General features: G+C 36.3%; 1 protein-coding gene across 1 annotated transcript in view; it reads right to left on the bottom strand.

Annotated features, from left to right (window-relative positions):
* KIF5C (kinesin family member 5C) overlaps positions 1–27,407 on the bottom strand; it is an 88,925-nt gene that overhangs the window by 53,700 nt on the left and 7,818 nt on the right. Inside the window, exons 2-4 of the mRNA XM_081934186.1 lie at positions 17,530–17,620; positions 10,311–10,384; positions 4,930–5,034 (exon numbers count right to left, since the gene is read on the bottom strand). Of these exons, the coding sequence (XP_081790312.1) occupies positions 4,930–5,034; positions 10,311–10,384; positions 17,530–17,620 (270 nt within the window). The remainder of the gene's footprint in view (positions 1–4,929; positions 5,035–10,310; positions 10,385–17,529; positions 17,621–27,407) is intronic.

Below are 27,407 nucleotides of genomic sequence, written 5' to 3'. Positions count from 1 at the left end.
TACTGTGACCAGGATATAAGGATTGAGTGGGATCATGCTGGGGCACAAGCTAATTTGAACATTCCCCATCGTAAGTTTCCAAATCCATGAAAAGCTAAAAGAAAGGAATTATTCCCCCATCACAAAAGCCAATATAATTAATGGAACTTTGTTTGGGAGTCACCCAGAGCTGGTTAAAAGATTGGTAGCTATATAAATGTTTTAAATAAATAAAATAAAATGGAACTGTCAAGGCAAGAGAAGGATTGAATTTGACACATGACCAATATAAATACCCTTTCATTGGTTCCTTTGTGAAAGATAGGAGCTGATCTATTCACAAACAGCAGATTTATATCATAATATGTTTTTGCATATGTTCCAACTAAGGCTGGTTATAATCATTACATTTTGATCTGAATTTGACTAAGGGTAAAATTGAAATGGGAAGGTGTTTTTTTAAAAGCATTAACCGAGTTGGCTACATAAATAATTTAATAAATTATTTGTAGCATTGCCAAAGCTTTTTTCTCCTTTTAAAATAATAGCTTCAACAGGGTGTGTAGGTAGGTAGTGGGAAAGAATTATGAGATAAAATTAAAGCTTCAGAAAGGAGTAGCTGGTGATCTTATTATTTTTAAAGGCAATTGCAGATCTTAATGGGATTGACTTCGTAAGAGTTCAAACCATACATTTTATTTATTTATCTATCCAATTTTTATAACTGCCCATCTCACCAAAAGCAACTCTGGGCAGCACCCAACAATGTGCAAGCTAAATGCATCATTAAGTACTTATTCCTCTTATAAAATTCACTATATGGAAGAGGGAATAAAAGGCATAATAAGACCTCAGACTTTTCCCTGTCAATGAGCAAGCAAGGAGATGTATAGCCTATGGAGATCATTTGCATATACAGTGGGTGGCAATTATAGCAAAGGCCGCACAAGTACTTTTTGTAATGCGCTTGGGAAAAGATCACATCCCATATATTCCTTTACATTATGCATGTGTCAAAAGGTACATGATGTTCTACCAGAAGAAATATGTTCATTGTCCTTAGACTGGATCAATATCCATTGGAACTTTTACTATATTAAATAGCTCCTTCCACTGTAGGTCTCATGGCTACAGCATAAAAAGACAGCAATACAAAGAGTGTTTTTAAACATGTACAATGTGTTTCCCATAGTTCAACAACAAGTTCCCAATGTAACTGGAGTGAGGAACAATCAAGATGGAAGACTTGAGCCACAACATCTGTTAATTTTGAGCTGTAAGAGCATTTGGGATCAAGAAGGATGATTACAGATTGCTTTGCTTATCAAATGAAAGAATTCTAAGAAGATGGCAATTAAAGGCTCGGGATTTGCGAGGACAGCAGTAAGAGGGAGTATAGGACAACTCACCCCAGCCAACTTGCTGTGGCCAACACTCCATGGCCAACTCGCCATGGGGCAATTCACCACAGCCAACTTGCCACGGGACAAAAGTTACATAACATTGAAGAAATGGTGAAATAGAATCATTAAAGAAAGGATGCAAAAGGAGGGACAAAATGAAATGTAAATGACAACTATTAAAATATTTTTAAAATTATTTTAAATAATTAAATAAAATTGAATTGTATTATAGTGAGTTGTTCCACAACAAATTGTCTACAACAAATTGTCAGTGGCAAATTGGCCATGGCGAGCTGGCCACAGTGAGTTGACCATAGCAAATTGGAATGGTGAGTTTGCCATGGCAAGTTGTCCCATTCTGGTAAGAGGAGGATCAACCATGAGACAATAACGTTTAGAATATTATCAAATGAGATAAGTATAATTCAATACTTCAATATAGAAAGATCTGCAAGAGTGAAATGCAAAGGGGGGGGGCAAACACACCCCAAAATTGGAAATAAAGCATTATTTTTATATTTCAAATAAGGCCTATGTCCATAATAAATACTTTGGAAGAAATATTTAAGAGATCTTCCAATCTGCATTATGCAAGCTCAATAAAACAATACAACGTATTAAAAATTAATCCCCCAGTAAATAAAAAGTCAACCTTCCAAAAACAATCCCCCCCAAACAAAGACTGTGTGACTGCATTGAGAATTCCTGCCAAAGATCACAACTGTCATTTACAATCTTCTTTCCAACTTAGAAAATATAATTTGCAACCAGTTCAAAGCAAACAGAAAGATTTTGCAGAGTGAAGGGGGAATTATATAAGAATCTCGCTCATTACTCCATGGTTTGTTGAAAATAAATTTATTGTGTTTATTGAAGCTCACTCATAGGTAAACATGCACAGAATTGTACTTTGAGTGTTTGGCTCAGTTGCCTTTATTTAAAAAAAATGGAATGAGTCAAATACTCATAAATTTTATCAGATCAAGTAAAAACTGTTGGCATAAGACTGGAAAGCAATCTCATTGCATTCTTTAAAAACATTTTCTGTATACATGATTAAGAAGCATGAATAATTATTGATTCCTAGTCTAACTTGGAATTTCTCCAAAGTGCTTGCATTTTTAAGTTTGCTTATAAGCCTAGTATCATCACTTTTACTTCATTTTTGGATTTCTGCCAGTAGTGTATTGCCATCAGGAATTCATAACTAGTAAGCTAATGTAATCATTTTGTCTAAAGTCTCCATTCCTTTCCTCCAACATGAAACTATGTGAATAGCATAAGTTTTTCTTCATATGTAATACTCCAATTTTTTGACAACTCTATGGACAAAATACTGATTTAGTATTCAAGTGGTGATATAAATATGGCAGCAGCCCCATAGCTTTTCACACCACAGCATCTGATTTAATTAAGGTTTCTTTTTCAGGTAATTAAGGAACAGCTGATTTTTTTTTAAAGTATGATCTATCTCTTATGAGTATTTTAAGAAATACATAGCAGTATGCATGTATAAGAATGACAAGAAATCATATAAATACTTTAAGAAAACTGAATTCAGAATTATAGGTCCATCATCTTTAAAAGTTATTGTTTAAAAAGCTTGAGAGAAAAACTAAATCTGTCATTTATCTTTTGAGAAAAACAGGAAGATAAGATGATGCTTGGGCAATAGAAATCCAACCACAAAAAACAAACTGGAAGGAATGTTTAATTTTTGACATAATAGAACATACTCTGTGTGTGTGTATATGTGTGTGTGTGTTTGCGTGTTTCACATACAACTTACTTGAAATTAGATTTTTTTGCCTTTCCCGTTTTTTAATTATATAAGGATATCTATATGTCTGAATAAGTTCTTATTCATTTATTTTCATTTAAAGAGCAATGTTTCAACAGTGACATTTTATCCAGAAAAGCATACATTACATAAAAATTTGTTTCAGAGCCAAAATATCTTTGTTTTCAAATGACACTTCTCTTGAATATTCAGACTGCCTAGTTACTGACTACAGTTCATTTATATATGCTGTCCCAGAAATATGAAATTAAGTCAATTTTATTATATGACCTCACTTAGGATAAATTTAAGAAGATCTGATTAGAAAGCCTAATTGGAGAGTCTAATCACAAATATATTTCTATTTTATTTTTTATTTTTTGCATTTAAGAGATTATGGAAAACATAGTGTAGTGTTTTGTTTAACATCCAGAGAGTTTAAAAAAGGGTATTGTATATAAAACATTATTAGAGGCAATGACTTGCTTAGAAAATGTTTTGTTTTTTTAAATCCAAAATCTAGTGGCACCAATCCATCAAGGACTATTTATATAACTAAATCTCTTTTATACTAGTGAAAAAATCATAAATAGGATCAACTGTGAGGTAGCCTTTTCATAGGCTTGTTAAGAATAATTTATGCAACAATGGAGAGCCAATGATGTAAAAGACTTTTGCAAGTATCAAAGTCGTAATTGTGCAAACAACAACTACCAATAGCAATAACACTTAGACTTATAAGGATGGAAAGCTGAGTAAACCTTGAGCCCGTGAGGATCGAACTCCTGGCCATGAACAGTGAGTTAACCTGCAATACTGCATTCTGCATTCTAATGAACAGTGAGTTAACCTGCAATACTGCATTCTGCATTCTAACCACTGTGCCACCATGGCTCATGCAAAAAGCTGCTTCAATTTAAATCCAATGGCCTGGTAGATTACTTATCTAAACACAATTTAAATTGAGTTGCTAAAGGTGAGGGGTCAGCAATCTGTGGCTCTGGAGCCGCATGTGGCTCTTTCATCTGTCTGCTATGGCTCCCTTTTGCTGGTCGGCTCCATAATTGATAGGGCTTTTGATTAGGACAGGTAGAGGATGCAGCGCTAGGAGAAGACTCTATGGTGGGAGAACTGGACTTCCAGTCAGCAGAGGAAAAAGGACGCACCGCTAGGAGGTGACTCTAAAGCAAGGGTCAACAATCTGCAGCTCTAGAGCCGCATGTGGCTCTTTCATCTGTCTGCTGTGGCTCCCTTTTGCTGGTCGGCTCCATAATTGATAGGGCTTTTGATTAGGACAGGTAGAGGATGCAGCGCTAGGAGAAGACTCTATGGTGGGGGAACCAGATTTCCGGTCAGCTCCAGAATTGAATGGGGGGGCTTCCGATTAGGACCTTTGTGGCTCTTTGAGTGTTTAAGTTTGCTGACCTCTGCTATAGGTATAATGTCCACATATTGATTGCATTGACTTACTTTTTTAAAAAATCTCACTACTTAGTTTAAATTTCTTGAAGTTACATTTGAGGAAATTAATCACTCAATATCTATTTTTGGTACCAACATGCAGATACAAAAAGTCATTGTCCAAAAAATAGATAGATGGAAGGGAAGAATCTTTTCTTAGCAACCATGGGGTGACAAATCATAAATCCAAATTTGTCCTCCGAGGAACAAAAATGTATACCTATGAAGGATAGGAAATCTCAAACAAAGAGGATACCACATGTACAGTGGGTTCCCCCCACCAGTTTGATCATTATTTGATTTTACCTTTATATGGAATTCTAGATTTTCATCCATGGAATAAATGTGATCAAAGATGTCATGTGCAATTCTTGGAATTATTCCCATTAGCTGTGGGTCATGCAGTTTCCCCTAAAAGTGTAAAAAGAAAATGAAGTTAATCCTATCATGTTCTGGAAATTAAAGAGCAGAGAATCCTCGACTTACAACAGTTCGTTTAGTGTCTGTTTACAGTTACAATGTCACTGGAAAAAAAAGTGACTCGGGAGCATTTTTCACATTTATGACCATTATGGCATATCCATGGTCATGTGATCAAAATTCAGCCTGGCAACTGACTCATATTTATGACGGTTGCAGTGTCCCAGGATCATGTGATCCCCTTTTGTGACAATTCAATGAGGAAACCAGATTCATTTAACAACCATGCTACTAACTTAACAGCTGTACTGATTCATTTAACAACTGTGGCAAGAAAGATCATAAAAGGGGGGAAAACTCACTTAACAAATTTCTCACTTAACAACAGAAGGTTTGGGTTCAGTGGTGCCCATTAAGTCGAGGACTACCTGTATTCATCTGTTACTTAGTCAAGGAAAACCATAAATAAGATGGCTAATTTATATTGATGTTAATATACTGGTATTAAACAGTGTCACAGAATTTCTACGAAGGAGCCCAATATCAATCTACAATTCACCTCCAGCTCTAGCAAACCAAAAACAAATCGTTATTTTTAACATAGAGTAATAATGTCAACCATGCTATTAAAAACAGGAAAGGAAGACTTCCATATTAAATACTAAAACTGAATTACCAACTAGTAAGAAATTAATGAGAAATGGAAGAAGGGAAGATGGAAGTGTAATAAATCTTCTGGTTGTTTGGTCAGGCATAATGCCAGCAGTGTCTGCCTCACTAGCAATAAAGCCTGCACAATCAGCTTCTTTTGCTTTACTTTAGATCTTTAAAGAAAAAAAAAGATAAAAATATTTTTCCTGACTGCATGCCTTTTTACACTTTTCCCCAGAAGTAGAAATTAACCAGGGCTATGATAATGAAACAGTGCTTGGCATCAATAACAGAAGCATAACAAAAGCATGTAATATGAAAATAAGAAATGAAAAATGTGATTTCTCCTCTTACACCTCATGATTTTAAGATCATGGTTATTCTGGTTGAAATGCTGGGCTCTTCATCTGAATATATCACAGGTAGATAAACAGAATGATTTCAAGAACAAAGGACATCATACAAATCCTCCCCACAAAATGAAAAATGCTACAAACATCAGAACCTAATATTTTTCATTACATACATGGAATCTAGCGATATAAAAATCCATTGATTATTATTCTGCAGATCTACAAAAAGATATTCGCACATGTTCTGGTAGCACAGAGACCCAAATACTTTGCACAAGTGTGCTTAGTAATAAAGAATATAAGAGAAATTGAATGGAGACAAATTGCGGGATATAATCATTTCAGGGTATAAAGTGCGTAAAACACAGAGGATTAATGTCAGATTTCAAAAGAAGCGGATTGATGCAAACCAATTTTCAGACATTTCTCTCTCAATTGCTCACATTATAGTCCAATGTGAGGAATTCAATATACATTTATTCGGTTTCAGAATTAAGAATATGAAACATAAAATTGACTGAACAATTTTCTGAGATAGAGGTCGGAGGAGCTGAAAAAAATCATGATAATAAATGAAACATCTGGGTTATCTGGATAACCAGCAATTTCATGAAATTCTAAGGCAGCACTAGATTTCCCCTGTAAAATAATAAGCTTTGTTATTATAATCTATGAACAATAGAACCTATTGCTTTTCATGTGCACAGAAATTTCCTAAATTGTTGCCAAAGATTCAAAATTACATTCAAACTGAATTACCTTTTGTTAAACTTAATTATTCAGCTTGCATATATTAAAATAAAAATGGAAAAATAGCAGGGAAATTTCATATCATATGTCTAAGCGCCTCCTTTCTTATTTTATAGTTCCAGAATAATGAAGCTGACAACTCTATTAAAATTTTGTCTAAGATAGTGCAAAAACATGAAAAAATGTTGTTAGTCACATTTTGAGCGTTTAAGATACATATTTAATCTTCTTTGAGAGCTTAAACATTGATTTGTTAATATGGGGTAACCCTTTTTTTATTCAAAAGTTATTGCAAATAATTGATATTCATCCTGACAATATAATATATAATCGGTTATTTTAAAAGTTGTAGATTTAAAATTATTCAGAACACAATTTAATACTGACTGTAATCTAGGAGTTTTAGATGCTACTAATGTATCTGCATCATATTGTAAATCAAAATACATTGTAATTGGAAATTCTTTCTGCAGTTTTAGAGGATCCAGATTCCTTTTCCCATGTCTTAAACCAGCGATGGCGAACCTTTTTTGGCTCGCGTGCCACAAGTGGGGGGAGTGCGGGGGGGGTCGTGTGCGGGCATGCCACACCCATAATGCAACGCACAATCCCCCAGTATGCATGCGCGCACAACGCGCGCCTCCCCCCCCATTTTTACATGCTTTTTTCGCCCTCCCCAGGCTCCAGAGGCTTTATAGCCCCCCCCCCGAGGCCCTCCGGAGGCTTCAGGGACCGTCCGGAGGCTTCCCTGAAGCCTTCAGAATGCTTAAAACCACCCTCCGAGCAAAACGGAAGTGACTCCGGGTTGCTCGGAGGGTGGTTTTAAGCGTTGCGAAGGCTTCAGGGACCGTCCGGAGGCTTCCCTGACGCGTTCGGAGCGCTTAAAACCACCCTCCGAGCAAACCGGAAGTGACAAATGGGTCCACGTGCCACTTGTGGCACGCGTGCCATAGGTTCGCCATCACTGGCTTAAACAATATAAAAACTTCACTGACAGTGACTTGACTTAAAACATCAATGTTCTTAATAGCCATTCATGTTTACAGCCTTTATAATACTGTCTTACTTTTTATAAGGTTCAAACCTGCATGTCACTAGTAAGACGTACTGTAAATCAAAGGTCAGTTCAAAGAGGGCAGCATATTAAATCAGCTTGGGCTAATTGTAGGAGTGACAACTTATGAATATGTCCTTCCGCTTTCTTTTTATTTTCTTGTACACTTGCATCGGTTTTATAATTTTGATATGGACATGTGACTAAATCAGTAAAGTTTCCATTCTACTCACTTATAACATGCACGTATTTCAATTTAACCATCCATTTATATCTGTATTAGAAAAAAAATCTAAAATGGTTATTCTATAAAGTTGGTTTATTTGGAATATGAAATATTTAAAATTATTCAAGCACCAAAGAAGCTTCCAAATAGGTAACTGCAGGACTGTATGCTGTAACTATATTTGGAATACTGGAAAATATGCAGAGCTGGTAAAGATGAAAAAGACCTCCGCAGTTTAGATAATCAAAGGGCAGAAGTTACACCATCCACAACACGTTAATCTCGAGCAAGCAAGTCAAGCAGTACTGATAATTATAAATTTATTTGGGGAGGCAAAATTAAGAGTGGAATTAGGTGGACTCCAATTTTCTTATTCTGTAGATTACAGTAACCCTAGAATGGCTGCTGCCACCAAAAATACATCTAGTTATTATTTTGAACTACTTTTGAGACTTTTTTTTGATCCAATTCATTGCTTTACATGGAGAAGCATGCCAATACCCAAGCACTATAATATTCCTAGCTCCTTACACCATTTCACAAAAAAAATCTAGGACATCAATCCCTTTCCTAGTTCTCATCTGCAACTTTTTTTTTTTTTGCACTGACGGTCAAGGAATTTGAACCTAAACAATTAAGAAAATGAAATATGGAATAAGCTGTCTGACTCTGGCATTGTCCTCTAAATTATCTGAACTCTCTCTGCAAGGGAAGCAAACATTTTTAAATAAAAGGATATATTCCAGTAATAGATAGAATTCCTCTAACAAGATATAGGACTGTGATGACACCAAATATTGCAGTGCAATAAATACTTCGTTAGGAAGAAATGATTTAGCTACTGTTTACCAAGCATGTTAAAACTAAATGGCTCATTGTTGGCTATATCCATTTGAGAATTTCTAAAAAGGGCCCAATTTAGAATAGGAGTGCATAATTTAAAATGAAGGTCATTTTATAATACTTCAACCTTCAGAGGCAGGAAAATGCAGATTGTCAGATTTACTTTTATGTTATTATAGTCTTCTTGGAGGATGTGGCAAACAAAATCCCCATATGCTATTTATTCCTTGAAAGTCTTGAAGGATTAACATTTGAAATATGAAGTCTTTCATAATAAAGGTTTTAACTTGAGGAATTAATAATTCCCCATCCTTACAGAGACTTCCCCCCTGAAAAGGATGCTTTACATTACATAAGGAGGATTGAATTAAAAAGGGGATTTAAAAGCATCTACCATAGGATAGATTTAAATCCTTGTAATGAGACACATAAAAAGAGGCTGATGAGGCCTTTCTCCTTTTCCCCTGATTGCAATCTGAGTCTGTAACTGACAACGTGAATTGGGCAGATCTATGTGTCATTTCCCTATAGAGAATTTGAAGATGGTCCCTTTGTCTGACGCTACTTCCAAATCTGTTCTCTGAACGGTAACAAGGAAAGGTGTTAAATGAGAAATGTAGATATTCTATTGAGGAAATCAATTGCTTTTTTTAAAAAAAAGAAAGGATTGATTTCCATTTTAGGGCAGGCAGAAGGTCTATTTATTCATGTGATTTTATTTCACCCATCCTTCAGATAATTAGGGGGAGTCCTTCTATCTTAATTATGTAAAATATAAACAAATCACCAAAACACAGTTTAAAAACAGGTAGGTAAGTTGTAGCTTCAGGATCACAGGAAACTCTCTCACATCCTAAGAGGGTGCAAATTTGATGGCAAAATGGCCCTTTTTGAGTAGCACAGAAGCAGAGGAAATGTTTTTTCTGAAAATCCAGGAAAAAAAAAACCAAGCACACACTATAATCCAATTATTTTGATACTGAAAGATTACTGCCTAATTTCAGTCATTTTGGTGGGGATAAAGATAAGTATAGATTTTTTTTGTCTCCTGTGACTCCCACCTTTACTTTTCCCCTTTACACCTCCTAAAGTGTGTAAGAGACACCCCAAATTATCCTCAACCTTCTGATGACATTATCATGGCCTCCTGCAGCTATCCAAATGGTTAGGAGACAGGTTTGCTGCCTGGCAACTTTGGAAAATCCTTATTTCTACCCAAGTCTCAATTTGGAAGAGATTTGATATCTAGAACATTCCATTTTATGTAGTTCATAGAAAACCAAACCAGTGCATCTATTGTATCTCTTTAAAGTAACTGCATCTTTTCCCGGGAAAAGCACAATGGCAATGAAAAGCAGCTTTACATGTTAAATCGATATTAAATTTTTACCTCCATAGTATGTGTTTTTCCTGAAGATGTTTGCCCATAGGCAAAGATAGTTCCATTGTAGCCTTCAAGAACATCTGTTTAAAAAACCACAATAAAACATCTTGTTATGAAATACTACAAATTACCAAATGAATAAAGGCATTATATGTATTAGTTGTTATTTAATAAGAGAAGAGGAAATAATTAAGAAAACAGTTGCAAACATATAGTGGAAAGTGTATCCTGTTGCTATGGAAGATAAACACAAATATTGCTCAACATCCAAATCTAATATAGTCGGTAACATCCTTTATGCTTTTCTAAATAACGATCCTTTCAATAATGTCCAGATTTCACCTTTGCTTACAGAACTTTTCTGTTTTCTCTTTCTGTACATATTTTAATGTCTTTGTTTATTGGAAACAAGCAAGAATGTGTGCCCAAGAGATGGATCTAGATTGTTTCCAAGCTTAAAATCAGCAAGTTGAGAATTTTTAATCTGTCTAAGAATACAGAGGAAGCAACATCTATTCTAAATAAAGAAGGTTAAGCAATGGCCCCAGATGGAACTTGGATGAGAAACTATCAGGGCTGCAAGTTAAGATTGGAAAACTGAAAAAAGTTCACTATGGAATAAAGCAATGACACACTACTTCATGATTGTATTCATGGTTCTATCCCTGAAAATCTGCTCCGAAAAAACAAGGACAAGATTGAGGAAAGACTATTAGAATAAGGGTGTTGGTCAAGGAAGACTTTACTAGAGCTCAGTTTCCAGAGACAATGGTAGCAAACCCAGATCACATCCAGATATCTCAGCACCTATTTTTTCCTACATCCATAAAAGATATTTGTAAAATGTCTATTTTTTCCTATTAGAATATCTTAACTATATCCTGGAAGATGAAAAGAGGTTTAAATGAAATGGAATTTGGACCAAATATATGGCTTTATTTTATTAAGTCTATCCTTAAGGACAGTAGCTGATGGGGAATAACATGAAAACAAGGATGATAATTTACATTGTAACATCCTATGACTTTTGGTGAAGACAAGTCATAAGTTCATACACCCAGTCACATCTATACCTTATACTGCAGGGATGTTAAACTCAAGGCCTGGGGGTCGGATCTGGCCCATGGAGTGTTTAGATCTGGCTTGTGGGGCCGCCTTGAAAACAGTGAAGGACCAGCCCTCTGCCAGAAAAAACGGAGCTCAGGAGGGATACATGTGACCCACTGGCAGAGGGTTGCAGGAGGCCATCGCAGTCGAAAATGGAGCTCGTGCGGGCTGCTGGCGGCACTTCCAAGCTCCGTTTTCACTGGAAGAGGGTTGCAGGAGGCCATCACAGCCGAAAATGGAGCTCGGGAGCCTGTTTTCACTGGCAGAGCGCTTGGGCCACCATAGGTACTCCCAACACAACTGACATTGAGCTGGCTATACCCCCCCGGCCCCCCAAGGTCAAACATAAGCCTGATATGGCCCTCAATGAAATTGAGTTTGACACCCCTGTTATACTATATACTGTTCTTCCCATAGTATCAAAAAAAAACCTCCACCTCCCATATTTAAGATTGTTTTGTCAGCTTAATGTCAATAACGTTGTAGATAGCTGATTTTAAAAAAAAACAGTTACTTATGATTTGAATAAAATGTCATAATCCGAATGTCCTGTAACATTTTGTTTTCAAGTTATCACCTACAATTAGGAATAACATAAATGTCACCATTTTGGCTACACAATATTTGTGGTAAGTCAATTTAATTTTTAAAAAGCATGCAGGTTTATGGGAAGGGATTTCATCAGCCAAGTAACTGGAGAGGAAAGCAATTTCACACTGTTCTCTGTGATGCACAGGCAACAAGAACTGACATAACTTTCCAAACAAATTAAAATAACACTGAAGGGCAACTACATTGTAGACATTTGTGCTTTAAATAAGCCTGCCCATTTTAAATACTAATCTGCAATTCATATGTCTATGCTGAGTTTTACATTTAACCTTCTGCTGAATATGTTTGATTATAAATAATAAAACAACATCCCAAATTATTCTTACCTATTTTTGAACGTTCAATAAGTCTAATAGTAAGATAAACTGCTGGTGCATTTAAATTTCTCAGACATGCAATCCAGTATCATGTTCATTAGATCCAAACACCTTAGGAGATTTTAAAATCAAAATATAAATAAACAAAAATGTGTTGTAGGCATATTAAACAGTTTTGCTAACCTGCTAGATACTTTGATTTCACAAGCTGTTGATGTATTTACTGAAATGAAATATGTTCACTATTCCAATTTCCACATAAATTGACTAACAGGTGTGTTTTAGTAAACCGGGGATAGTTTGAGGATAAATATAGCACTATATAATAACGATTTAAAGCTCTTAAAGGCAGGATTTTTTTTTCTATTCAAGGAGCTGTCCCAAGGAAATGGTGCTGACTCTCCCAAGCTAAAATGCATTGAAGAGACACCTTTTTAGGATTATTTCAACGTTTTCACCAGGGTTTCTTCACTCATTCATAGGGATAGTACGCACACATGCATATCCTTATGCTGTGTAAATGTAATTGCCCAAGCACTATCACATGATGACACAAGAAAGAAAATGTGCAAGAGGGAACAGGATGAAATAGAATCTATAGTGTTATCACGGCTGAGCTATAAAAACTCTGAATTAGCAAGAATATGTTCTACTCATCCTAGGGCCTTGGATTTTCACACAAACAGAAGAGAAACAGTTTGTGCAGAAATGTTGAACTAGCACCTTTTCACACTCTAGGGTAAGATCTTCAAAACTCTTTACAACTGAAATGTGGAATGTGACAAAGAAATAAAATTACCAAATGTTTGGAAATCAATCCCATTCATTGAGATAAAGTAATAGCATTTCAGTTTAATTAATTAGTATGTGTTTTGGTTTTATCCATTGCTCCTGATCCTATTCCCCTAATGGATTACAGCTCTTGCATTCTTTTCAGCCATATATGGCCCTTAAACCCCAAAATATTAGGTATTCAGAATAAGAGAAATATAGGTGGTCATGTTGAAAAGAAACTGGTCACCTTTTGAAAGTTTTCTAATCAATTGCTCTCTTTTTTTAATAGCCATCACTATCTCCTATTCAGGACCAGGCCACCTTTTACAAACCAGAGTATGGTGCTTCATCTATCTATACAGCACTGCAGGCTTAGTTTAAGCGATTTGAAAACTCAATGAAGCAACAGATTTAAATCCCCCACTCCCAAAAACCCATAGCCTTGGATTAACAGGACTCAGAGTTACCTAAAATTGTGAAGTAGGCAGCTAAAATTGCAGCTGCATAATTTTGTGAAATATGTAACACTACGAATTCAAAATTCATACCTTTTAACCTGAGTGAAACAGCAAAGATGTATTTAGAAAAAATGAATAGATATCATGGAGAGAAAAATCACCAAGCACTAAAAACCTGCTTAGGAATCATCCCAACAGACTGTTGTTCTCTTACATACAATATTTGTTGATTCCATCTACTCACTGATTAATATAGAGTTGCAACAGCCTCCTCTGAAGCAATTAATTATAATTTATTTATTTATTTAAGTTCTATAAGACATTATATTCTAACATGGGGAGATATAGCTAGTGGGTAGACATTTTTTAATAGTATAGCCTTTATTGTCATTGTGCAAAATAAATACAACGAAACTGGTTAATGAAATAAATCTAGAAATTTTTAATGTTCAATCAACAGAGTTGGCCGCACTCCCAACATTTCAGAAAAATATGTTATAGTACTGATATGATGATATCCATTGCTCCTGATCCTATTCCCCTAATGGATTACAGCTCTTGCATTCTTTTCAGCCATATATGGCCCTTAAACCCCAAAATATTAGGTATTCAGAATAAGAGAAATATAGGTGGTCATGTTGAAAAGAAACTGGTCACCTTTTGAAAGTTTTCTAATCAATTGCTCTCTTTTTTTAATAGCCATCACTATCTCCTATTCAGGACCAGGCCACCTTTTACAAACCAGAGTATGGTGCTTCATCTATCTATACAGCACTGCAGGCTTAGTTTAAGCGATTTGAAAACTCAATGAAGCAACAGATTTAAATCCCCCACTCCCAAAAACCCATAGCCTTGGATTAACAGGACTCAGAGTTACCTAAAATTGTGAAGTAGGCAGCTAAAATTGCAGCTGCATAATTTTGTGAAATATGTAACACTACGAATTCAAAATTCATACCTTTTAACCTGAGTGAAACAGCAAAGATGTATTTAGAAAAAATGAATAGATATCATGGAGAGAAAAATCACCAAGCACTAAAAACCTGCTTAGGAATCATCCCAACAGACTGTTGTTCTCTTACATACAATATTTGTTGATTCCATCTACTCACTGATTAATATAGAGTTGCAACAGCCTCCTCTGAAGCAATTAATTATAATTTATTTATTTATTTAAGTTCTATAAGACATTATATTCTAACATGGGGAGATATAGCTAGTGGGTAGACATTTTTTAATAGTATAGCCTTTATTGTCATTGTGCAAAATAAATACAACGAAACTGGTTAATGAAATAAATCTAGAAATTTTTAATGTTCAATCAACAGAGTTGGCCGCACTCCCAACATTTCAGAAAAATATGTTATAGTACTGATATGATGAAATCTGGGCACCAGGTGAAATAACCATGGTATTTAAAAAATCAAGGTGAAATATTTCCTATACTTTCAAAGATATTTTAGGTTTATTATGAAAATATTACCTCTATACTACAAAGCTTACATTATCATAATGTTAAAGTCTGGTAATGATCTTATGAGTCTATCTGCTTTGATCAGTGTCTCTTAATTATTGATGCTAAGATTTTAACTGCTACATTGAGGAAAAGTTTACATAAGATATATTGTCTTTAATGTACATAGAATATTGACATATTGTATTTCAGTCTATTATGGACTCAAAATGGGATTGTTGGAAAAAAGATGATTATGTCTTCATGGAAGAACACATGTATTCATAAATTATTTTACATTACACCCATTTAAAGAACAGTAAAATAGTTCAAGCTATTAAAATTATGTTAACTTTCTTCAATTTGAAAATTATAGTGTAAATCGTTATTGTTATCATTGCTGCATGAAGAAACTTAGACTGGATCTATCTCAGTGGGACAAAGCTAGGGAACATAGAGGCACTTTGTAGAGGAGGTGGCTAAAATAATTTAAAATACAATTAAAATGGCTTTGAATAATTTGAATACTGCTGAGATGTATTTACCATCTCTTGTCCTTAAGAAATTGAGAATAGCACTGGAGCTTCTCTGCATAATATTCTATTAAGTAGGCTTAACAAAATTCATCAATTACTGGCTTCTGAATTTGCTTTGTATCAAAGAGGAAGGGAGACTGGGCAATATGATTCAGTACTCATTTATTATTTCAATATTGCATTATAATGTTGAAGAAAAGAAAATAATTTTAATAACCTGATATTTATCTGCTGATGGGTTTATACATGACTATATATATTAACTAATATCTGTCAGGTGCAAACAACCAGACCCACATGTGCCGTGTTCAATTATATATTTTATTATTCAACCCTATAAACAGGAATCTTCTCAGACTGTTGATTTGCAAGTGGGAGAGACTAGAGAAGGCTCAATGGTGTTCAAGGGGAGTTAGACTTCACCTTCTTGTGTGCCCACATAGGGATTCCAACTAATTCCCTGTTTGACTCCTCTCCTTAACTTAGCGAGTCTTTCTGCTACATATCTATGACAAAATAAAATAAATTTTGACTTTAAGCCTAATTTCTCTCACAATACAACAGAGTTAGCTATGCAAATAAATTATTTGGGCTGTTAATATTTTATATACTGAGATTGAAAAGAAACCAGTAAATAATTACCCCTTTTTAAAGCTCTTTTTTTTAAAAAAATCAGGATTGCAGTAAGTTCAATTTCCAGATTTATTTAACATCCATGTTTGCATGTGAAAGTGGAAACTGAACATATTTATATGATCTGGAAAGAGCTATAATAAAAGGAGAAAATGCTATAAGCCTATCTAGATTGGTGATTTCCTATTTCAAACATAATGTTAATTCTTTTCCATAACTAGGACTCAGCAGGTAGGACAGCCATTTTCCTGCACAGAAAATGGATTATTCTCTAAACAGCCTGAGAGAAAGAAGAAAAGAGAAGGCAAGGACACCTGCAGAAGATGCATCTTTCACATGATGACAATGTGTCACGAGTTTGACACCCCTGGTCTAAATTATGGACTATATATCCATAATTTCTTGTTTCCTAACTTTATATTAATTACTTGATGAATGACAGTGAGAATCAAATGAGTATTTTTTAATCATTCAATTTAACAAACCCTTAACATCAAATAGCATAAATAGCTATCTAATAAAGGGTGGTCTAAGTTATGGGCTATATATCCATAATTCCTTGTTTCCTAACTTTATATTACACTCACTGAAATTCCAATTCACAAAGGGAGCATAAGCTGCTGTATGTAAACAGTGAGCAAACCCAAACTCACTTACACTGATGATGTTACCTAGGTGGGTAATGAAAAGTCTACAAGCAAACAATTCAGAGAGCACCAAGGATTCTATACTTCAACTCTGAGCTACATACAGTATATTCTCTTCTTTTGGAACTATGAAAATGCTTCACATCTGCTGTATAAATAGCTAAGGAATAAACTATAATAATGTCAACAGAATAATGGAAATGTTACAGTAAATCACTTTAAATGAAGAGCTCTAACCAATTGTCTCAATATTGGTTAATCTGCAAGTTCATGCACAATATAGTGCTTCCGTAATTTTCTGTTCACTATCATACAAAATATTCTTACTATACCATATAAATTAAGAAATACACTATATTGCCAAAAGTATTCGCTCACAACTGCTTCTGATTATGTGGATGGGTGAGCGAATACTTTTGGCAATATAGTGTATATCACAAATGGTAATATTTGTAATATTTGTAACTAACCAAAGGCTCGTGGATTCCCTGTAACATTAAGATTGTAATAATACCTTTAAGATATTCAGCCATGAAACTCCATGGTCATAAGCACTACTATAATCTCACAGCAGGATCAACACCAGAAAATCCTTGCTTATGTAAATTAATGAGTTTTCTACACATTCCCTACTTCTGCTCTGCATCAACTTCTCTAGCACAAAAGTAGTTGTTTAAAAAACTCTTACCTTTAACAATTTGTTTGGCACAGGCATTATAAACTTGTTCCTGGGATGTATTGGGAGGCAATACTCTATCAAAAACATAGGGTTTCCCTTGCTGAAATGAAAACAAAAATAGGCATTTTCAGAAAAAAAAAAGCCAAAAATATGATTAAAAACACAAAGGGCATTCATATGAAACAAATATATACTCAGTGTGGATTACAAATTACTAAGAAACACTGTATACTAAATGTGGTTAACAGGACACATCATTTTTGTGAAGCATCTTATATTTAGCAGTTATTCTCGAGACTTATCAGACTCAAACCTGTATGCAAGAAACATCAGACGGCAGAAAACGGAAACATTGATACTATTTTTCAAATCGCCTTGTTCCTTTTTTTAAAACCTAAATTTGAAGAAGTGATATGATTAAAATATTAAAAATCTCTCTTGTACAGTTCCAAATTTCCAGACATCTACTTAAGATTTTTCTCAAGAGTTGATGCACAGTTGTAAGAAGCCTAAGAAATGCGAAAGGTTTTTTTCCCCTCTTCCTCATCATTCTTTCACTATATTAATTTCAGTAGTTTAAATTTAGATTTGATTTGGAATCTTTAAAGGAAAATGGATAGCTATAATGCAATGCACCATTTCTTCATCAAGGCAATTCCTGAAACAGAGTATTAATATCAGTAGGCAGCAAGGCATTATATCTAGGGAACAAATAAGATTGTGTATATGAAATTTATCTTCAAGATTCCTTGCCTAATTTTTCCTCCTTTGTTCTTTTCCATCCCCATAAGTTATTCTGAAGGCCCATGCATGACCTTCTTCAAGAAGAAACATAAGTACAGATTCATTATAAGAAAAATGATCAGACAGCCAGAATAGTGGTCTATTAAGAGCACTTGCCTTTTTGAATTGTGAGATAATACAATACAATACAATAGTAGAGTTGGAAGGGACCTTGGAGGTCTTCTAGTCCATGATGATAGAGTTTGTGCAACAAATCTTATTGTGTTTTAGGAATATGGAAATCTACCTTATACATGATAGACCATTGGTCCCTCTGCTAGAATTCTAATAAAAACCGAACTTTGGATTCTTTCCTTGGAATGTAGAAGCAGTCACTGGAGGTATTGTGCTAAGGCTAAAATGGCAATGGCAAACACTTTCAATATTGTTGCCGATAAAATTATAAGGATATATCCACTAATTCACCAGCAATCTTCAGCTCACCTTCTTTGTTTTAATCAAGATTTGCCTAATTAGCTGCAATGGCCACATCCATGTATTGTACTAACACAATGGCCAACCAGATCAGATTCACAGCATTTTAAGCCTAAACCAAAGAAACCACATTATAGTTTTTTAGAGTGTGTAAATTCAGTCAGCAAGAATAAGCCAAAATCCTTATTAGTCATTCCTTTTAAAGTAAAAGTTGGTGTTGTTAATGAAGCTAGTCATGACTTCATCTTTGTACTATGGATGAACTGTGCTATAATTCTTAAGCTATAGCTTATGGCTTTTAGTTATATGTGAACCAAGACTACTAACTAACTTTGAATTTGCTTGATACAGGAACACAGTTCTTAACCTAATCTGTTGCACCAGACTGCTTTCGAGAATACTAAAATACAGAGAAACATCTAGCATGTGCCTTATGAAAAGAAGAAAGATGAAATATAATATACTAATTAAGAAACTAACTAAAACTCTAAACTAGATTAAGGATTGCTTCCTGAATTAAATAGGTCAGTTGCTCAGAGGAAAGACATCACATTAACCTTTCATGCTATTCAAGATGATTGATGCTGTAAAGATAAAACATAATTCCTCAAGCAGTTTTCACCAGGTTAATGGCATCAATAAGCCACACTCAAATCTCCTTCTGAGTTTTCACATGTTCAGTTGTCATTAAAACTGTGTCACCTCTTAAACACAACTCTTTCCCTGGAGGCTGTGATGAGCTGAAAAAAATCCATCTAATGGATGCTCACTCACACACTTCTTTGCAGATGCAAATTATGAGAATTTCATAATTATAAATTGTTATCTACCACTCCCTATTTCTTTTCCTCAAGGCTAAGATAAAGGATAAAAACCAAATACATTAAACAAAGCATATTATAACCAGCTTTAGTTGCTATCATCTACCTTTTACTGTTATTCATCATTAGTGTATAGAATAATATCTCAAGAAACAAGTTTTTGACAAAGATGTATGAAAATGTATCTGTCAGATTTTTATCTTTTACAATAAAGAAACATTTAAAAGGCTTCTCTTTAAAAAAATATTACCGAAATAAAAATTTCTTGTTCCACCTCCTATACAGCAGCCCTTACTATATTGTTTATTATTCATTCTCCACTACCAGTGAAGAATAAGAACTTCTGTTATCTACTGTATATGTCAAAACATCCTTGCCAGGCATCAGATGTAGAAACAATTTAATTCCAAATCTTGTGAAAAAGCCAACAATAATAAATGCATCTGCTTTCTTTATCTTTCAATTTTCACTGCCAGGGTAGGAAATCATTAAAAAAAAATAGCATTCAATAGGGGGAACAACTGGGAACGATTGAGGGCAAAAGATGAAGGGGATGGCAGAGAATGAGGTGGTTGGATGCAGTCACTGAAGCAGTAGGCATGAGTTTAAATGGACTCCGGAGGTTGGTAGAGGACAGGAAGGCCTGGAGAAATGCTGTCCAGGGGGTCGCGATGGGGTGGACATGACGTCGCAACTAACAACAGCAAGGGGGAACAATTTTTTTATTTAACTTATAGGATGTCCAACTGCCAAATGACTCGATAGAAAAGACTTTTCACCAACAACCCAAGTACTTGTAGTAACACAAAAGTAAACTGGGGTGTAGACTTAGAAACCAGGAGATTGTGAGTCTCACCTTAGGCAGGAAAGCCAATTGAGTGACCGTGGACCAGTTACTCTCTCCCAACACAGGGTTGTTGTGGGGAAAATAGGGAGGAGGAAGGTTTATTAAGGCATGTTCGTTGCCTTGAGTTACTTATAAAGTAATAAAGATGGGATAAAAATCTCATAAATAAATAAAATGTACCCTCCAACGCAGGAACAAACAGATGAGCAAGCACTCCGTACCTAGACTGACAAACATGGAACAATTCTCATCACATGTATTCGGGGAAACAGAATCATCTACAGCAGCACCTCCCAACCTTTTGGGTGCCACAGACTGGTTCCATGGAGGGTGGTTTTTTCGCAGCCCAGGGGAGCATGGTTTCATGTGCTGCTTGCATCTCAGTTGGGCTTTGCTTGCTTGCTTGGCCAAAATTTCTGGCAGGCTGCAGTCCGCTGTCAGTCTGCATCCCAGGGGTTGGGGACCCCTGATCTATAGGAATAGCAGGATTGAACTTGCGTAAGATAACAGGTGCAAGGTGCCAGAAAGCCATGGTATAGATGGAGTTTGGGATGGAGTTTGTACAGAAAAATAACTTTCAGGAGATCCTGAATTACTGAATCGCAACACACCTTAAGCTGCTTAAAACACAATCTATGCCTATCTAAAATAATATTTTGTTGTTGCTGATTATTTAGATGTATGTCTAGTTTTGACATCGTTCTGACAGAATGTGTTAGGGGAAGCACAACCAAAACTATGCTGTGTGTAGCATCACTACATCCATATTCCTATTTCTGATTCAGATATGTTATTAGGTATGTTATGCAAAAATATTAGAATTCTCTGTATCAAGCAAAGAAGCAGCAGAATTAAAGGAAGGGATTTAAAATTTTCTAATGTATATTGGAATCTACTGATTGACCAATCCTGGCCGTAGCTACTTTAGGTCAAAATAACTATGGCATAGGATGATAGTTTAGACAAAATAGGAACCACCTTCGATGGGAAGGTAACAGCATTCCATGCATCTTCGGCATTTAGTCATGCTGGCCACATGACATCTTCAGACAGCGCTGGCTCTTCGGCTTTGAAACAGAGATGAGCACCACCCCCTAGAGCAGCGATGGCGAACCTTTTTTGGCTCGTGTGCCACAAGTGGGGGGAGCACAGGGGGGTCATGTGCAGATGTGCCGCGCCCATAATGCAATGCGCGACCCCCCAGTGCGCATGCGCATACAACTGGCACACCCCCCCCATTTTTACATGCTTTTTTCACCCTCCCCAGGCTCCAGAGGCTTTATAGGAGCCTGGGGAGGGCGAAAAGAGCCTCCCCCGTCCCCCCGGAGGCCCTCCGGAGGCTTCAGGGACCGTCCGGAGGCTTCCCTGAAGCCTTTGGAACGCTTAAAATGACCCTCCAAGCAAACCGGAAGTTTGCTCAGAGGGTCGTTTTAAGCGTTCCGAAGGCTTCAGGGACGGTCCAGAGGCTTCCCTGACGCCTTCGGAGCGTTTAAAACGACCCTCCGAGCAAACCGGAAGTCATTTCCAGTTTGCTCGGAGGGTCATTTTAAGCGTTCCGAAGGCTTCAGGGAAGCCTCCGGATGGTCTCTGAAGCCTCCGGAGGGCCTCCGGAGGGCCTCCAGGGGGGGCTCTTTTTGCCCTGCCCAGGCTCCTATAAAGCCTCTGGAGCCTGGGGAAGGCGAAAAAATGGCTTTTAAAAACGGTGAACTCACGCGCTGGACAGCTGACAGGGCAGCGCCTTGCGTGCCCTGACAAATGGCTCTGTGTGCCACTTGTGGCACGCGTGCCATAGGTTCGCCATCACTGCCCTAGAGTCAAGACCGACTAGCACATATGTGCGAGTGGAACCTTTACCTTTACCTTTAATTTATTAAATATAGATAGTACAGTTTCTGCATTTAATTGGGAAGGTTGCATACTTCTCAAAACGTTTATCACCGCCCCGAGTCCCTTTTTGGGAGAGGGGGCGGTTTATAAATCCAAAGAAATAAATAAAGAAATAAATAAATCAGAACAAGAAGGAACAAGAAAGCTTCTCAGCAGCCTCTGAAAGGGTATTATTTTGGGGGTTTTTTTTTCTCACAATGATAAATAATTATTTCAGTTCACACTTCTGTGGAAGTTTCTCTTGCTGTTTTTTAACATACCCAAGCCTAACTACAAATCTTCACCATGAGAAGAGGAATTTACTCAGATGTTCAAGTGTGGACCAGGGGTGTGTTCCTACTGACTGAAAAACCAGTTTACTTCATGTGTGCTTTGCTGCGCGCGCATGCGCAGTTTAGTAAAAATTGAACTTCTGCATTTCAAAGAAGGAAAGGAGGCAGGATACCAGCTGAGGAGCAGCAATTCAATCTGCCACCACTGATTATCTGGGCTTCAGAAGCAGAAATAACAGTCAGTATAACCCGGGGGCAGGCGGGTTAGGCCCACATTCATGGAAATAGAGAACCGATTCACACTCGGCTTGCAGTCAGAGCTAAGAGTTCGGCCGAACTGGTCCGAACCGGTAGGAACCCACCACTGGTTTGGACTCATTGCATAGTTGCAAATCTTAGATTCCTTGCATTTCAGAACAAAAGGAATCTCCCAACATCTCCCTGAAGTCCTCTGTATATTCTAGAACACTGGGTGAAAGAAACAAGATTTGGAATTGAAATAAATAGTGAAGACAAGTGAAAGGTGCATTAAAAAGCCAAAATTTGTAGGTGCTTCTTTTTCCTGCAAACAATGGTCAGATTAATACCGTGATGTATGGATAGAATAAGCGCATTTTTTAAACCTAAATAGCAGAATTTAGTAAATAGTAGAAGATACAAACACACCCATGCACCCACTCACCACTGCTCTAAACTTGTCTGTCCCAAAACATCGGTCAACAAGGAACATATATATATGAATATTTATTTATTTCAGGAAATTTATATTGTCGCCTATTTGCACATGACGACTCAAGGCAGCTTACAGGAATATAAAAACCTCATACATAAAACAATAAAACTAATAAAAGAGAATAAATAAATTAATAAAATAATATAATAAAATAAAATAACCCCACCCCCATTCTGGTTACAATACAACACAAGAGCCATTTAATTTGCTCTGTGTTCCCCAGGCCCGCTGGCAGAATAGTTGGGGAATGTTCTTCAATACAACTAGCTTTCATGTAAGGAACTCTTGTTTAGGATTTTAGATCAAAGACATTTTTACATTTTGATCTGTCACTGAATAAAGTCAATCCTTTTCGTGCCTACGGCCCAGAGTAGTAGAACTGCAGCCTGCAGCATTTTGCAACCAGCGTAAATTAGGGGAGAAAAGCATTGCCAGGACAGAGAGCTTGCAGTTTTATGTCTTTCTATACCAATAAAAGGAAGATCATAATTGACTTCACGTCCTCTGTTCTTCGATAATCAATCACAGAAAGCTTAAGTTTAGGAGCACGACTGATTCTTTCATGAATAATGTAGACATCTTCTTTCTCTAATCTATGGTTATGCAATTTCATTTATGTAGGGCCTTTTTTCCCCTCACTGTAGCAAGCCCCATCCATCAGGTTTTGTTTTTGTTTTGTTGTTTTGCTTACAAGAATTATTTTTCTTCTGCTTCCCTCCTATTGTGCTTGGACGTCATGTTCTTTTGACCCCCATCAACTATGGTTTCTGCTCATTGATTCTTTTTACTATTTCTTCCCTTTTTATTCTAAGCCCAACCACTGGGATTCATTCTTCTTTCCTGCTATGTTATTTTCAGCCTTCCGTCAGTTCTCTCATTTAGGGAGAGAGAAAAAGATCAATATTGTAAATAGTGAGGAAGCAGTAGCAACCCAGCTGAGAGTCATAAAGCACTATGGACAACACCTAAATACTGAAGCACGTCACTGAAGCAAAAAAGAACCACCACCCAAAAAAAAAACCCCACCAAACACACTAATCAATTGGCTGTTTGCTTTAAAAGAGAAAGCAATCGTCATCCATTTATAAACCAGAGCTAGAAAACCTCCAAATTCATTTTAAAATGTACATTTGAAACAAATCAAAGTTTTAATCTGCTGTATATTCACATCACATCACATCACTTTATGTTATGTGAAGACCAGGGATATGGGTCTCAAAAATGATTTTAAAACTCCTCCCCATTTCCCATGGGGTGTTTTCTATTACCAGTTTTGACAAAAGCCAGTAACCAAATGAATTTTGTCATCTGGGATTTAAAATAGTGGTAGCTATACAAACAATTCATGAACAGATCTGATTTTTCTTCCCGGCTTATTACAATGAATCTTTCCCGAGCTCTATTTGTATACTAAAAACGTTTTCTGTAACTAAATAAGTAGAAGTTATTTTTTGTTTTATTAGGGATGCAAGGCCATGCTTCCTGATTAATGTTTATTTACACTGCTTTCTTTACTACTTCCCAAACTAGTCACTTGCACAGTCAACCGGCTCATAGAAAGTACACCAGGTGGCAGACAAGAACTAAAGCAAGCAATAATTAGAACAATCCAAGCTTAATTCTACAATCCTACATTGTCACATTTTTAATTATTTAGGTTTAGGAAAATAAGGTAGAGTTTTTTTCATTTGGAGAGAGTTTTTTAAAATTGTATTATTATAACATTGGCCTTTCTTCTTTTAAAGAGGAGCTGATTCTTATTGTACACAAGGGAAGTCTATATTCTACAATTGCTGTCCAGTTATAGGGAGCTTCTAATGGTGTTTAATTCTAAAACTACACTTCGGTAATTTTTCAGAGAAGATGCTTTTTAAAAGCCTTCAAAAAGTCTTAGGATTCAAGTTGCTAAAGATGGTAGCCTCAGCATAACTTGTATAACTAGCCATAGATTCTCTCATGCTTGCTTTTTACACAGCAAATAAGAATGACCTCTTTATCCATCAGTTACTATCAGCATTTACTACCAAATGACACAAGTTGACTAATGTTATCAAGAAGAGGAAATGCTACTTACATTTAAGATGGGGTTGGACAATCTTTTTTGGCATGAAGGACAACAGGGAGTGTCAGACTGCTGACCAGAAGGCTACACGTGTGACTATACACATGCAATAAAGGCGATGATGCACAAAGCAATGCATCTTTATGGACTTCCTTAATTAAGCCAGATACTTTGTCACTAAACTATTATGTTGCCATTGCAAGTACAAATAGGTTATTTTTAGAAGATAATGGTTACAGCATCGGACTACAAACCAGAAGAAAATATGTTCTAGTCCCGCGCTAGTACAAAGCCAGTCACTCTTTCTCAGCCCTAGGGAGAAGGAAATGGCATAATAGAGTTGGAAGGGATTTCCAAAAACCTTGCCAAGAAAACTATAAGAATTAATCCAGGCAGTTTTAAGGAATCAAAAACTAACCAGAAGGGCTCACATGCACCTTTAAAAGAAAAACAAAATAATTATTCCCAAGGAACTGTGTTATTCCATTTTTCCTTGTAACCATGGTGGTACATGCTATGCCTGCTACACAAAAGTAGCTTCGAAGTATAGAATGCAGTCTGTGAAAAAAGAAATTAAAAAAAACATGTTTCACAAATGAAATTAACTTACACGGCCGGCTAATGATAGGCCCTGTAAGTTCGGTCCAGATCTAAAATTGCTTACCATTGCTTATTACCAGCAAGGGTTCTGCTTTGGCTTCTATTTTCCCACACATACAAAAGAGGTGGCACAATGCCACAGTGATACAAGAACCAGGACTGCATTTTTTTTCATAATGTATTACACTTGCTCTACTAACAGCAGCTGTAGGACTGAAGAGAACTGGAAAGTGTATAGTATCATTCGTAACCTACCACAATGGTATATTTTATATCATGGTTGTGAACCAATCTCAGCATTCTGCAGAGGAAATCTACTGTAAAGACTTTTCTTAACAACACTGCCCAAATTTTCCACTTTCCTTTTGGTCTGAAGAGGATTATGCGATTAGGAAACATTGCTGCCTCAATTCCAGGACCAGCACATTGTGGCAGAACACTGGACAAAAGCAGATTTGTTATTGTACAACTGTAACCTCCCTGTACATACATCAGGAGGGAACAACAGAAGTTATTGTCCGCTGTACTAACAAGGGAGTCTTTAGGTAGATAATTGGTAAAATAATTACAATATTAAAGAGATAAAGTACATACTATTATAAGTGTGACAAGGTCATTTCATATACATTTTTCAAAAGAAAACACTTAACTTGCCTATAAAAATAAAATGTTGAAGGAAGAAAAAAAATGTAATGCAGTATTCTTGCATACAGTATATAGCATCAAGAGAAAATGTAAACTGAACCCCAACATACTGTATCTGGAGGGCATTAGATTGGAAAAGACCATATAAATAGTCAACATCATTTAGATGCATCAGAGAGTTCCAAAATACAGGTGATCCTCGCTTAAAGACGAGGGATAAAACCAGTGGTGGGTTTCTATTTTCTTTTAACTACCAGTTCGCTTGTGCACGCACACTCACTTATGCGTGCGTGCTCGCGTGGTGCTTCTGCACATGCGCAGAAGTGTCCGGGCGGGTGGGCAGAGCCTCCCGCCATCGCCACTACCAGTTCGCCTGATCAACTTATGATGGCACCAAACAAATAGTACTTACGACTGGTCTTCTATATTCTGGCCACTGCAGTGTCCCCACAGTCATCTGGGTACTTGGTGACTAAACTCAGAAATTATATTACAGCATCCTACAATCACCATTTCTGACTTTCCCTGCTGGCTTCTGACAAATAAAGGCAATGGGGAAGATGGCAGGAGGTCATGAATGGGACCATATGATGTTATGCTTAACAGGATGGAATTGCTTAAAAATGGCAACTAGAAGTGCCAGAACTGCCAACGCTAAGCAACCCAATCATGTGACATCAATATTTATGACCACATCATTTAACAAAGGAAATTCCAGTCCTAAATGTGTTGTTAATCAAACACTATCTGTATATATCTTAGTTTTTGGGATTCTTGTTGAGATATATTACCCAAAGGCATT

This window comes from Natrix helvetica, assembly GCF_964273705.1.
Source record: "Natrix helvetica genome assembly, chromosome: 1".
NCBI lineage: Eukaryota > Metazoa > Chordata > Lepidosauria > Squamata > Natricidae > Natrix > Natrix helvetica.
The sequence above is the reverse complement of the archived record's forward strand: the minus strand, read 5'-3'. Positions and strand labels throughout refer to the sequence as shown.